Here is a 15,017-nt window from a genome sequence, read left to right on the forward strand (position 1 = left end):
ATGATCTATGGGAATTTTGTTTTTAAATACCGCCAAAATTAAGCTTTATAAATTGGGCCCTAATACCAAGAATTTACATTGGTATCATTGAAGTAAAATGTCTACTGCTGTTCAAAAATAAAACAAGTTTGAGAGTAAAATAACTACTTTTTTGAGAATTTAGGGGTCTTTTTTGAGGTATTAGTGCTATTCAGAAAAAAAAAAAAGGCTAGGTTTGGCTCGGCTCAGTGGTTCAGGCTTGTAATCCCAGCACTTTGGGAGGCTGAAGTGGGAGGGTAACTTGAGCCCAGGAGTTCAAGATCAGCCTGGGCAACATAGGGAGACCCTGTCGTTTTGTTTTTTCAAGCTACCCAGGTTCCAAAAGGTTCCAAGTTTTCCAAAATCTATTTTGACCAATAAATTCAGAACTTAAATGCTCTATCTTTTGAGACTGAACCTTTATTTTCTGAAAAACAGGTATTTCATACAATCTTGGCCATGTTAATGCAAATATGCACAAATTAGGCATGTATTTTTGTTTTCCAAAAGATGCATTATGAACATTTTCAGGGAGCTGGTGTGATTTATTCAACTTTAAAATACAATCACAAAATTATATCCATCAGGAGGCATTACAACCTTTTGTACAGAGAAGCCACTATTTTATACATTGTTACTAGGACAAGGAAGATTCAGTTCAACTCAACTTGCTCTTAGAATAAGGGTAAAAAGTAAATTAACAAGTAAGTGAAGTATGATGTTGTTGCCACTGACATTACAGGTGGAAAGGTAAGGGAAATTTAAACCAGAAAAATGACACAATAAAGAGGAGCTGAAACTTTGTCAAGAAAAAGATATTAGCCTGTTTTCAAAGAAAAACATTCTAAAAGTCTGCAATTCAGAACACAGGATTCTTCTAATTTACCATCTTCAAAAATCTACTAAATTGTATGACACTTTTACATTAGCGCAACAAACATCTTTTTCTAAGTCTAGCCAAGTTCCCATGGAAAGCAGAGTACCCTAAGTAGTTCATGTTTTACAACCCTTGAACTTATAAAGCTTTTCTCATTAAGAGTTAGTTTTGCCCTTCTTTTCTGTAAATAAGGATGGTGATACTGTTATCCAGGCCTAAAAAGTAGGAAGTGCAACAAACCCTTAGGGTTTCATTATACAGTGAATTTTCCCCTCCCCAACGTTTGGAAAAATTTGGGACACTTGCTAGTTCTTCCCTGTGGAGGAATCTAATACTACCCAGATATTGAAAACAAAATCTACCTTCTTTAACCCTTGCATTAGTAATTCTACCTCCTTGGCTTATGGGGAGGAAAGTCCTAGTTTTAAATTGCTGGCATTTTACAAGCTCAACAAAATATAAAATTGAACACTGGTTTTCATACTCTACTTTTACGTAAAACAAAGATGCTTAAATGTGCTAATAGTAAAGCATTCACTGATATTTGATGTATCTGAATAGGACTAACAGGCTAATTGTAGGTGCTTTCATATGAAAACAATTGGGAGAAAAGAAGAACCAGCTCCTTTGATTTTAGTACTGCCAAAACAAGTAAGCCCCCAGAGTTCATTACAAAAATGTGGAGGAAAATAGGCCAGGAAGACTTTTCAATTTAAAGTACTGCCTATAATACCCCAGATTAAAAAGGACCTAAGATTGCACATCAAGTCTAATATTTGGCTGTACTTGCATTGCCCTGCTCGGCATTTTTAAAAATGGCTCTTTCCTTAAATTTCACACGTCAGAACCACCACAATTAAAAAAACAAAAAACAATGCAGATAACACCAAACATTGGACAATATTAAGAAAACTACTTACTAAGCTTAGAGGCAAGGGTTAAGGGCAGAAGTGATGGAAGTTTTTCTCTGTATTACAAACCCTCACCCTAAACCTGGGGTTTGGGCTCTAAAAAGTTATTTAGGGAAGCAGATCAAGAGCCTGATTATCAGTTCTCACATGGAAATCTCAACAGATTTCAAAAGCAACTCACCACAAGTGTCAGACACAAAAGAATCTTAATAATCATCTAGCAAACTACACTAAGAACTCAATGACCAAAAATAATCAAACTTCAAGACACACCAAAGCAACAGTAAAAGAGAAATAACTACACAAGCTAAGCCTCCACAGCTCTGTAGAGAAATCAACTAAAAATTAGGCAATTCTAGTAAATTAAAGACAACAAAAAACTTAAGATTGAACTTCAATTTCCAAGGGTACTTTGAAGAGGTTGTTTGTAGGTTATTCTGTACCCCCTGATTCTTAAAGACAGTGGGGGAGAGGGGGAGGGGACAGAGGAATGGAGGGAAAGGGGGAGGCAGGAGAGAGAGAAAAATAGGAGAGGATCCCTGGTTTTCCACAGGTATTTTGTGTTATCAAAAATGTATGACTTCATAACTACAGCACTCTAACTTTTCTCAGTCTAACTGCTGAGGTCTCTTAAAAAGTTCAAATGGCAAGTCACCTTGTAGAATGACTTAACAGAGGAAGCCAAAAGATACAGACCAGGGTCTTGTCCAGAGTGCAGTAAGGAGCAGGCTTTTGAAGTCATCTATTACATCTGCCTTACAACCAGACCCACTGTGTATGCTACATTATTCTTGGAGGGACCACTTTAAAACAAAAGTGATGGATAATTTACCAGAGGCACATGCTTTTGAAGTAAAGCTGTTTTTCGTTTTTGCTTGAGTAAGGTGCCAGGTACCTCTGAAGCCTGAAAACACAGGCAATAAAATTCACCTGTTTATCTTCTTTACCAAAGAGAAACCAATTTCTGAATGCTATCTATAGTGCTAAACTAATGTGAACTGATTTTATCACTGCGATAAAAGTTTTTCTTTATGATGACAATAAAGAACGTTGCTGAAAGACTTTAATCTTGAGAGAGCAGAGGTAATGTGATGAATGTAATTTGCTCCCAGAGCCTCTAGAAAATAAAGCAGCATGCAAAATACAATATGGCATTATTATTCCAGCTAGGTTGTTTTGTGAAAATAAGGCTCCAAATGAATGAAGAAAACAGAATTTGATGCGCTAGGTTCCTTAACTTGCTATTGAACACATGGGTATTTCAAAAAAATCCACCCTGCCTACAATACTTGCTAAAGTATCAAGAAAGCACTGATACTGAAACACATTCTTTCATGGGTAAAGATTACAGATTAACGTGGCAATCAGAATACAGAAAAGGCCCAGAGCTATGTGGAATTTTTTCCTTAATACCTCTCAAGTTTGTCTGTGAAGACTGGCAACTAAAAAGTGACCACTGTCCTAATCTCTAAAATGCAGGGAAAATGTACTCAGACAATTAAGATTATTTTTATTTATTTATTTTTGTCACAGAGTCTCGTTCTGTCACCAGGACTGGAGTGCAGTGACACAACCTTGGCTCACTGCAAGCTCCGCCTCCTGGGTTCACGCCATTCTCTTGCCTCAGCTTCCCAAGTAGCTGGGACTACAGGCGCCCACCACCACGCCTGGCTAATTTTGTTGTATTTTTAGTAGAGACAGGGTTTCACCGTGTTAGCCAGGATGGTTTCGATCTCCTAACCTCGTGATCCTCCCACCTTGGCCTCCCAAAGTGCTGGGATTACAGGCATGAGCCACTGTGCCCAGCCAACAATTAAGATTTTAATTGTGTTCTCTTTTGTGTTGATACTTGATTTTAAGAACCCTATTCTAGTCTGGGTTTTTATTTTGGATCAGCAATTTAGCTTACACAGTCAGTACTGAAATGCAATGCTAAATTTAAGGAAACCTTGATCATGAATTCACTATAATGTATTACTGAATGGCAAGCTATTAAAATTGTGCAAAAAGTAAAGCACTTCACAGACTAATAACTGAACTTAATAAAAGATGTTGGTGGATCTCATTTTCACTGTTTCATGTACATGTCCTAAAATGCCAAGTAAACTAAAGAACTTTTAATTTACCAAGTGTAAATTAAAAGCATCAAATGAAAAAAATGAATTAAAAAAAATTTCAGTCTACCTCCACCAGAACATCACTTTATTGTTAATCTATCATCAACAATGTAAAACTCTAATAGATACTCTATCCTGGTTTTTAAAAAGGTAAAAGATTACACTGGATTAGCTACTTTCTATGAAAGAAACTACAGCTATCACAGAAGAGGGAAAATTTGAATGACCTCCAAAAAAAATGCACACTATAAGCAAAAGGGAGTGTACATTAAATCAAATGTCTGTTAGATTCATTACTTTTGAATGCACAGTGACAATTCTGGAAACTGTACATGATAGAATCACAGAAATGACTTAAACAACCAGAATTACATTTTGTGTGTGATCATCAGACCTTTAAACAATCCTTGAATTTTCCATGTTATCAGAAGTTATTAACAGCATCGAGACGAAAGTATATGAAATATAAGGATTGAAATAAAAGTGAATTTGAAAGATGGCTAATCTACTAGATTAGGTAAAGGGGGAATGGGTAAGTGGTGGGGAGGAGCAGGGAACGATGGGGTGGTTTTTTTCCCTTCATTTCAGAAGTTCTTCCACTGTAGTGTATCTGTTACATAGCTCTCCATTTTCAGTCCATTTCTGAAATTCATATCGCATAGCCTTTAGCCTTTTTGTACTTACTGGTCAACCCAACCAGTACTGTTGCCAAGCAACAAGTGTTACACAAGAATCTGAATGCATCAAATCTTCCTTGGCTGTGATTTCTTCGCGACCCCAGTTTTCTCTGTTTCTGAGTGGGGTTTGTTTTTTTCCTGGATTGTACACACAGGGTCAGGTGGAATGGAGTTCCAAATCACTCTGTGCTCCGCGGCATCCCGATTTCTTTCTGCAGCTAACCTCCTGACACGTTTGCTGCTGTTCTGTGGCAGAAAGACAATCTCCGTGTTCAGGCGGTGAGCTTGCTTTCCTTCACCCTTGACCCTGGGGTTGCAGGCCATGGTGTTGGGCGTATCCCTGAGTGCAGCTGTCCTGCAGGATTCACTTCCTAGTGCACCGAGATTTCCTAGGTTTCCTCAGAGTAAGCCCCCAGTTGCATCACCACCGACTGTGGTGTGGCTTTGGATGCCTGAGGCTGAGTTGATTCTGGTGGATGTCTGACCTCGCTTAACCAGACTCATCTACTGACTTGCCATTCACACCCAGGCTGTCCAACCTTCATACAGCTGAGCCAAGTTATCTAGATTAGTTGCTTCTTTAATGACATAGTCAACCTGTAAAAATAGGCAGGATAGTATGTAAAGTCATTTAAAGCTTTTCAACTGTCTGCTGAATTACAATCAGCAGACAAATTATACCAAAAGTTACGTGCAAAGGACTCCCTATACTTACCCTGCTCCTGTAAGCCCCTGAATTTTCATATAAAATTTAATAACTATCAGAATAAAAAGCACAAAAGCCAAGTACACTTTAAAAAGAGAGCTAAGACAGTTACAAAGATATGAAAAGCACACAATCCATTAACCTACCAGAACATTTATGAAGTAAAAATATCCCTAACTCAGAACATCTTTCATGATTTTTGACAAACTTGACAAAACGGTTTCTTTAAAAAAAAAAAAAAAAAAAGGCCGGGCACGGTGGCTCATGCCTGTAATCCCAGCACTTTGGGAGGCCGAGGAGGGCGGATCACAAGGTCAGGAGATCGAGACCATCCTGGTAAACACGGTGAAACCCCGTCTCTATTAAAAATACAAAAAATGAGCCGGGTGTGGTGGCGGGCGCCTGTAGTCCCCAGCTACTTGGGAGGCTGAGGCAGGAGAATGGCATGAACCCGGGAGGCGGAGCTTGCAGTGAGCCGAGATCACGCCACTGCACTCTAGCCTGGGCGGCAGAGCAAGACTCCATCTCAAAAAAAAAAAAAAAAATTCCTTGCCCAAGAAGAGTTTAAGTCTAGGTCCTATACAAGAACGTAACAGTGTTTAAAAGAAAAAAAAAAAAAATCCTTACTGATGTTAAAATTGAATTACGGATGCCAAACCATCAAATAAGATACTCAGTCTCTTATTTTTTATCCCACAGGAAAAAATGTACGTTTATAATGAAGACATCAAGCGGATACCTCTCTTGACCATATGATCTAACTTATCACCACCAAAGATGGCACAAACTGACATATGTCTCTTGATGTAAAATACTGAGAAAGAAACATCACTGATGTTGTACTCCTTCCAAAAAAATCTTGAATGAATTGAATTATGAGGAAAATATCAGACAAATATAAACAGAGGCACATTCTGTAAACCAACTAATGTAGACAAACCAAAAATATGAAAGGAAGGGAAGAGGGAAAGGCTCAGGAACTGTTCTAGATATTAAAGCAGATCAAGAAGTAGGACAAGGATAGACAGTCCCTGACTCACAGTGGGTCCAAATGACCTTTTTTTTTTTTTTACTTCACCATGGGTTTATCGGGGTATTAAATGCATTTTAAACTTATGATGGATTTATTGGGATGTCACTCCATCATAAGGGGAGGACCATCTATCTATATGCAAAATGCATGATGATCCTTGACTAGATCTTGAAGGTGGGGGAAATAGGGGGTTCAGAGAGGAGGAATAAGCAATAAAGAATATTTTGAGATAATTGGAGAAATCTGAATGTGGATTGAATGTTAGATAATAGTATTACATCAATGTTAAGTTTCCTGAGTTGACAATTACATAGTAGTTACAGTATTATAGTATTTTGTTCAAGAGATACATAGTGAAGTTTAGGCATGAAGTGTTAAGATGTCTGCAAAGAACCCTCAAATTGTTCAGAAAAACTGTGTGTGCACACACACAGAACAATGAAACATGGGAAATTGTTAACTGGTGAGTCTAGATAAAACGTTTATGGGCCTTCCTACAAGTTTTCTGTAGCTTTATTCTCAAATTTATATATTCAATATTAGTAACACTGATGAAAACATTTCAGAGTAATGACTTCAGACAAATGTCCCAATACCCAAAGATGCTTTACAAATACAGGTTGAGTATCCCTTATCCAAAATGCTTGGGATCTGTAGTTTTAGATTTGGGATTCTTTGAGATTTTGGAATATATGTACATATACAATAAGTAACTTGGGGGTGGGATGCAAGTCTATACACGGAATCCACTTACGCCTTATTATTCACATAGCCTGAAGGTAATTTTATACATTTTCAGTAATTTTGTGCACAAAACAGGTTCTGACTAGATTTTCACTACTGGGATCCATCACAAGGTCAGGCATGGAATTTTCCACTTATGGCATCATGTCAACACTCAAAATGTTTCAGATTGGGAGCATCTGATTAGGGATGCTCCACTCATACTACACCTGCAACCCAAAGCTTCCTTAGCATTCCATTTGAAACCTTCAACAGTTTTCTTTAAATGGAAACTAATTGTAGTCCAGTGGAGGAGGATCAGACTTATATTTGGGTTAAAACAGGGCTAGGGGAAAGGAAAGTGCTCACAAGGAAGGGTCAGAGCAAAATGGTGACTACTGGACAACGCCAGAGCTGTGTTACTCAAAATCTTCTGAATCCTGAAAACACATTTAAGTTCCTTGATGAACCACTAAGGAAATTGATGAGAGGCATCTTTATTTATTTATTTATTTATTTATTTGAGACGGAGTCTCGCTCTGTCGCCCAGGCTGGAGTGCAGTGGCCGGATCTCAGCTCACTGCAAGCTCCGTCTCCCGGGTTCACGCCATTCTCCTGCCTCAGCCTCCCGAGTAGCTGGGACTACAGGCGCCCGCCATCTCGCCCGGCTAGTTTTTTGTATTTTAGTAGAGACGGGGTTTCACTGTGTTCGCCAGGATGGTCTCGATCTCCTGACCTTGTGATCCGCCCATCTCGGCCTCCCAAAGTGCTGGGATTACAGGCTTGAGCCACCGCGCCCGGCCGAGAGGCATCTTTATACACCTCTACTTTTCCAGCAGCATTAAAATGTGTAGCCCAAGTTTAAAACACAGTCACCTGTTCAGCAACTGACATCCTCCTATTCGGATCAACATCTCGGCCCTCTAACTTGGCTTTCACTCTCTTCCACACACTCACTGCATAGGAGTTTCTCTCTTGCACCGCTATGAAGCAACAAAAACATACATAAGTCAAACCGTCATTTCATATAAAAATTTAAGGCATCTTTATTCTAACTAATTACCTTTCCCAGTTTTAGGGTCTCTGACTGCCTTTTTAGGACTACAAGCAACACTCTTGCCAGTTCCTGGAACGGTGCTTGGTGGAGTATCAGCTGATGTGGCAAGATTTTTCTGAATCAGCTTTCTAGCATTCTGTGACATGACATCAGGCTGAGTCTTCTGGCCAGTGTTACTCCGGACTGCTACAGAGAAAGAGTTGGTGGCTCAATTTACGCGTAAACAAAACACGGAGGGGGCAGAGTGGAGCAAGCACGGGATAGGTGGTAGTGTATTTTAATACCCCAAATTAAATAATCAACTATAAATCCTTATCCTTTGACACAGCAATTGTCTTCCTAAAAATATAGCCTAAAAACAGTCAGACATTCAGGTATGAATTTGTACAATTACGTTTACTAGGCTTGTGGCATCAAAAACCATAAATATCAGCTGGGCATGGTGGCTCACGCCTGTAATCCCAGCACTTTGGGAGGCCAAAGTGGGCGGATCAGTTGAGGTCAGAAGTTTGAGACCAGCCTAGCCAACATGGGAAAATCCTGTCTCTATAAAAATACAAAAATTAGCGGGGCATGGTGGCAGGTTCCTGTAATTCTAGCTACTTGGGAGGCTGAGGCAGGAAAATCTCCTGAATCCAGAAGGCGGAAGTTGCAGTGAGCTGAGATTGCGCCACTGCACTCCAGCCTGGGCGACAGAGTGAGACTCATCTCAAAACAAAAACAAAAACAAAACAAACAAAAAACAATAAAATAAAAATAAATAAAATAAAAAATAAAAATAAATTGGCCATTAAGTCATTTTTTAAAAGATTTTAATGACTGAAAAATTATTAACTGGAAAAAGGCAACAAAAATTGCACGTGCATAATCATCCCAACGTGTTCGTGTTATGTGTGCATATGCACAGTGAAGTAAATCAACAAATGCAGAGTGGTTTTTGCCTCTATTTGGAATGAAACTACAAATTTTTCAGTTGTATTAAGTATTTTCCTAAGTTTCTCTAACAGATACATATTTTGAAATCAAAAAATTTTTTAGCCAAGTAGCAGGCACCTGTAATCCAAGCTATTCAGGAAGCTGAGGCAGGAGAATCGCTTAAAACTAGGGGGTGGAGGTTGCAGTGAGCCACAATTGTGCCACTGCACTCTAGCCTGGGCCACAGTGAGTTTTGAGACTCCATCTCCCCCCCAAAAAAAAACACACAATTTTTTTAAAGAAAACTACTCAAATGCAAAGCATTTTTACTCTCTCACAAGTTGTTTCATTTTTTTGAGACAGAGTCTTGTTCTGTCACCCAGGCTGGAGTGTAGTGACGTGATCTTGGCTCACTGCAACCTCTGCTTCCCAGGTTCAAACAATTCTCCTGCCTCAGCCTCCTGAGTAGCTGGGACTGCAAGCATCTGGCATCACACTCAGCTAATTTTTTTTGTATTTTTAGTAGAGACAAGGTTTTACCATGTTGGTCAGGCTGGTCTTGAACACCTGATCGTAGGTGATCCACCTGCCTCAGCCTCCCAAAGTGCTGGGATAACAGGTGTGAGCCACCTCGCCCAGCCTTTTTTTTTTTTTTTTTTTAAATAGCTGTTTATTTATTTATTTATTTTTAAAGAGACAGGGTCTTGAACTCCTGGCCTTAGGCAATCCTCCCACCCTGGCCTTCCAGTAGCCATCATGCCTGGCTCACATGAGTATTTTTAAGGATAAGCAAAAATCTGTTCAGTTTAAGATTATAGAATGACAGGCCTTAAGTGTTTAATATTAGACAGTTATGTATAATTAAACATCTTAGCATCTATGTGTAACATTATTAAGAGATCAAGACTCAGGACTCTTCTCCTACCTGCAGCAAAGGATGGCTGATAAGTGGCAGATGACGTTGGACTCGAACATTCATTTGTTGCATCGGTGACTAAGGGTGATGCAAAACTCACTAAATTATTATAGATACTGAAAGACAAAATAAAATGGCTTATTTATGAAATGTTTTACCTGATAACTACTTATAAAAATATGAACAAAACTGAAAAATTAAATCAAGAGATAAACTTACTATACCAGTAGTTTTGTACTTATGTTTTATAAATTTTGACCAGAAGGTTCTTACCTCTGACTTTGTGTTTTCAGTTCTTTCAAGGTGGGAGTGATTTCCTGGAGCATTTCAACATGTTCTTGACTTCGAACCTGACCCATAGCCTGGACTAATGTAAACAGAACTGTTTGAATGTTGTCTTGCCATGATTTATATTCACCCAAAAACTGCCTAACACTGTTCTCATAGGGAACATCTTCACCATCCGCCAGAGCAGCTTCTTCATCCTAGAATTGATAATGATTAAGAAAAATAGTTTTAGTATCAGTAATTACTCTCAAGACAGTCACCTAGCGATTAAGAAGTAGCAAGTGTTTCAAATATAAGTGTTTAAACTGCTTATTATAGTTTAACTCCATTTTTATAGGAACTTAGTTTCCACCATCAAATAAAAATTCAAAGTAAAAGTAAATTCTAAAATTAAATTATTTACTGTTTGTAATAATGAAATAATAGCCTTTTCTGGAGGCTTAGTTTTCTTACTAACTAGACTACGTACAACACTGGAGGGAAGAGACAACATTTCATTCATTTTGGAGGCGAACTGTATGGGTTTGTTGGTATAGCTAAGAAAAAGATAGGCTGGATATCTGAATTCTCAAACTACGTTCATATCTTGGTTTTATTACAAGTTATATCACAATAAAGGAATCTATTTAAGCCTTAGTTTCTCTGTGTATGAAATTCCAACTAATACTACTGGTTTTAAAAAAATAGTTGATGAAAACACAAGTTAACTCAGTTACAAATAAATTGGAAGATGCGATGAGATAAATTGTTATTTACAAAATGTCACTGTTTTTCCTATAAATAAAACTAGTAAATTTTATAAAAGAGGGACAGTAAATGTGTGTTCATGGTATTAGTCTTACCTTAGCCATAGCTTTCAAGAGATGTTTCACATCTCCAAGCTGTCGGTTATGACCAGTGAGCACAGTCTTTATATTATCAACCAGATTCTGAATTGTTTCACAGACCGTTTCTATCTGCTGCTCTTTCTCTGTCTGAATTGCCCTCTGAGTAGACATATCCTGGGTCAATTGTTTGTGTGCTGACAAAAGCCATTCAGAGCTGCCAATAGGATGTTCAAGACCAGTGTCCTAAATAGAACAAGCATTTGTTTGACTTCGAGTATCAGCTGAAATAATGAGTCCTTTCTTCATTATCATCATCAAAAGATATTAGTAACTCAAGCTGACAAAGAGAACCTCCATTGCTAAGTCATGAATTAATTACCTACAAGTTACTTAACAATAATCTCAATAATCTATGAAAGATAGATGAAGATTTTTACTTTCCTGCATAATCACGCAGGTTATAAATGCTTAAAGTTTAAGACCTGAGAAATACATTCAGAACCACAAAGATGACTGGCAATCCAGGTCCCTAAATTCTAAATAACTCTTCGAGATGAAATGTGAACTTCCTAACATACAACTTTAAGCTTTCTGACCAAATATAAACGTCAAATTTACCAACTTGCTATTTCTGGCCTTCACTAACTTTTCCAGCATTCATCTTTCATAAGCCCTCTTTCTCCCGCTCTATGTTTTCAGTGCATCGGAATCATTTGCTATATACCGTCTTTCTCCTCCATTCTAAACTTTCATAGTATTTTGGTTGTAGCTCTGAGGAGCCTTTACACTTTCTCATTTTTCATATTTTTAAATATATAATACGTTTCTGGGAAGGGGGGTGGCTAAGAAAATAATTTAATCATCACTGTCCCCCCCCCGCCCCCATAACAACCTCTTACATACAGTATATGCTCAACAAATGTAATCTGAATGTATATATTAAATTGATTTTGATAGTATAACGCTAGCCTTAATTTAATCAAATTTCCTTCCACCAAGACTCACCACTCTCTGTAATAAACGAAGCTCTAACTCAGACACTGAACTGTTAAACTGTGATGCAAATGAACACATCTGCTGACATCGCTTGATTAGTTCAAATAACGCCGCATCCAGGTTTAAGGCTTCTGCAGTTCTTGTTCGTAAACTTTCAAAATGAATGATATTGCTGCAGAGAAAAGTGACCTGTGAAGACAGAAAGGGAACCACAAGAGGAGATGGGGGGAAGGTGGGAAAGGGAGGTGACAATTAATAACACGAAAAAATACTACTTCCTCATTTTGAGAATTCAGGACCAGAATTGGTGCTGAAAATGTTTGGGAAATAGACCAAAACCTTATAAAGGCTTTAAAAAAATGTACATTTATATTTACACTGTTAGGTCTGAGATGGCCAAAAGCACTGACAAACAATTAGGTAAATGTATCTTCTACATTACTGTTTTTACATAGAATATTTACTCCACAATAAAGCTGTTATCATATTTAGCTGCAATTTGTGTTACACCCACAATTCAGAAGACACTTCTATCAGAATGTTCCCCTTCTGCTTCTATTCTTACCTAACTTATCTGGCAATATTAAGCTCATCTTAAAGGTATGATTAATATTGTGGTGGTTAGGTTTTTTTTGTTTGTTTTTTGTTTTCTTTGAGACAGGGTCTCCCCCCGTTGCCCAGGCTCAAGTACAGTGGCTTAACTATAGCTCACTGTTGCCTTAGCCTCCTGGGCTCAAGCAGTCCTCCCGCCTTAGTCTCCCAGGTAGCTAGTCTTCCAGCTGGGACTAGAGGTGCGTGCCACCATGCCTAGCCAAAAAAAAAAAATTTTATTGGCCAGGTGTGGTGGCTCACAGCCATAATCCCAGCACTTTGGGAGGCCAAGGCCAGCGGATCACCTGAGGTCAGGAGTTCGAGACCAACCTGGCCAACATGGTGAAACCCCATCTCCACTAAAAATACAAAAAAATTAGCTGGGCATGGTGGCAGGTGCCTGTAATCCCAGCTACTTGGGAGGCTGAGGCAGGAGAATCGCTTGAACTCTGGAGGCAGATGTTTCAGTGAGCCAAGATCACGCCACTACACTCTAGCCTAGGCAACAACAGCAAAACTCCGTCTCAAAAAAAAAAAAAAAAACCATCACACAATGGTGGCAGGTGCCTGTAATCCCAGCTACTTGGGAGGCTGAGGCAGGAGAATTGCTTGAACTCTGGAGGCAGATGTTGCAGTGAGCCAAGATGACACCACTGCACTACAGCCTGGGCAACAAGAGCAAAACTGCGTCTCAAAAAAAAAAAGAAAATAATTTTTTTTGGTAGAAACAGTATCTTGCTATGTTGCCCAGGCTGGTTTTCAACTCCTAGCCTCAAGCCATCCGCCTGCCTCAGACTTCTGAGTAGCTAGAGCTAAAGGGACATACCATGCCCAGCTATGATACATTCTTAAATAGTTCTTAACAGGTATATACTGAAAAATTTATAGACAAAATTATGCACTATTTGAGATTTCTATTAAATATGGATGGAAAGGAGGATTACGGAGTATGGGTGAAATAAGATAGGACTTAAGTTGAGCATTATTAAGCACTGGTGATAGGTAGGAAGTATGAGTATCATGTATTACTCCAATTTTGTACTTAGTTGAAAATGTCCATAACAGTTTTTTGTTTTTTTTTTTGAGACAGAGTCTTGCTTTGTCACCCAGGCTGGAATTCAGTGGCATGATCTTGGATCACTGCAACCTCTGGCTCCCAGGTTCAAGCAATTCTCCTGCCTCAGCCTACTGAGTAGCTGGGACTATGGGCACCCACCATGACGCCCAGCTAATTTTTTTGTATTTTTAGTAGAGATGGGGTTTCACCATACTGGCTGGTCTTGAACTCCTGACCTTGTGATCCGCCCACCTCAGTCTCCCAAAGTGCTGGGACTACAGGTGTAAGCCATGTAAGCCATGGTGCCTGGCCGACAGGGCACAAGGTCTAAAGATGTTTTTACTGTCATGTGGAAAAAATAATATTCAAAGTACCTTTCCAAATCTTTGGATTGCTTTAGTTCTATAAAAGAGAACCAGAGAACCTTAGACAAATATGAATTTAAAACCTCTTTATTTTTCAACAGAGGCTGAATTTATTTAATTAACATTTAAATGGGAGGCAGTAAAGGCCCAGGGAAATAACCTGCTGTAGGTTCAACTTAATTCAACTTAAGGCATGCCCTGAAAGGCCCATCAGTCCCTCCTCCTGGTGCTGTGAACCAAAACGTGGGCTCTCAAGCTCCCCTGGTTGCCCCACATATAATTTCCGGCTACTGATCTAATCCTGTAAGTGAATACAAAGCTGGTGCATGTAAGTCACAATACCTGACTTGCTCTTTGGCTCTCTTTAAGGACAAGATTTCTTCTTTCAGCTATCGTTGCTTCAAAATCTTGTAGCACAGGGGCCAATGCAGGGTTGGCACCACCTGCCCACTTGAGTCGCTGTTCAATACTTGCTTCAAGTGCTGCTAGCTTCTCCTATAAAAGCCAGCAGAATCTTGGTGAATGTATATGACATTCTCTACTTCCTATCTGTGGAGTATTTTATATAACACAATAAAGATTCAAAAGAACCAGGATGGACATATGTAATTTAGAAAACAAAGCTTTAACAATCACCTTTTAGAATTAACCTTGATTTCCCTTTGAACATTTAAGGCCAAACATGTATGGAGAGAGAGGCAACAACTGGCTTTCAGTTTATTATCTTAAAATGTACAGAAGGAAGTTTCATTTTCATTTGAAAATAAAATGATCTTTAAAAAACAAAAAATCTGCTACACCAAACTCCTTTTTTTTTTCTTTTGAGACGGAGTCTCACTCTTGTCACCCAGGCTGGAGTGCAGTGGTACAGTCTCAGCTCACTACAACCTTTGCCACCTGGGTTCAAGCGATTCTCCTGCCTCAGCCTCCCGAGTAGCTGGGA

The 15,017-nt window shown here is 38.9% G+C and overlaps 1 protein-coding gene across 1 annotated transcript in view; it reads right to left on the bottom strand.

Annotated features, from left to right (window-relative positions):
• Positions 1 to 418: 418 nt before the first annotated feature.
• The window catches only part of SMG1 (SMG1 phosphatidylinositol 3-kinase-related kinase), a 58,109-nt gene continuing 43,510 nt past the window's right edge, over positions 419 to 15,017 (bottom strand). The window contains exons 33-40 of the mRNA XM_011950302.1: positions 14,417 to 14,569; positions 12,071 to 12,250; positions 11,081 to 11,308; positions 10,224 to 10,435; positions 9,960 to 10,066; positions 8,126 to 8,305; positions 7,939 to 8,045; positions 419 to 5,197 (exon numbers count right to left, since the gene is read on the bottom strand). Of these exons, the coding sequence (XP_011805692.1) occupies positions 5,120 to 5,197; positions 7,939 to 8,045; positions 8,126 to 8,305; positions 9,960 to 10,066; positions 10,224 to 10,435; positions 11,081 to 11,308; positions 12,071 to 12,250; positions 14,417 to 14,569 (1,245 nt within the window). The 3' untranslated portion in view covers positions 419 to 5,119. The remainder of the gene's footprint in view (positions 5,198 to 7,938; positions 8,046 to 8,125; positions 8,306 to 9,959; positions 10,067 to 10,223; positions 10,436 to 11,080; positions 11,309 to 12,070; positions 12,251 to 14,416; positions 14,570 to 15,017) is intronic.

The sequence above is a fragment of the Colobus angolensis genome, unplaced genomic scaffold, assembly GCF_000951035.1.
Source record: "Colobus angolensis palliatus isolate OR3802 unplaced genomic scaffold, Cang.pa_1.0 Scaffold305, whole genome shotgun sequence".
NCBI lineage: Eukaryota > Metazoa > Chordata > Mammalia > Primates > Cercopithecidae > Colobus > Colobus angolensis.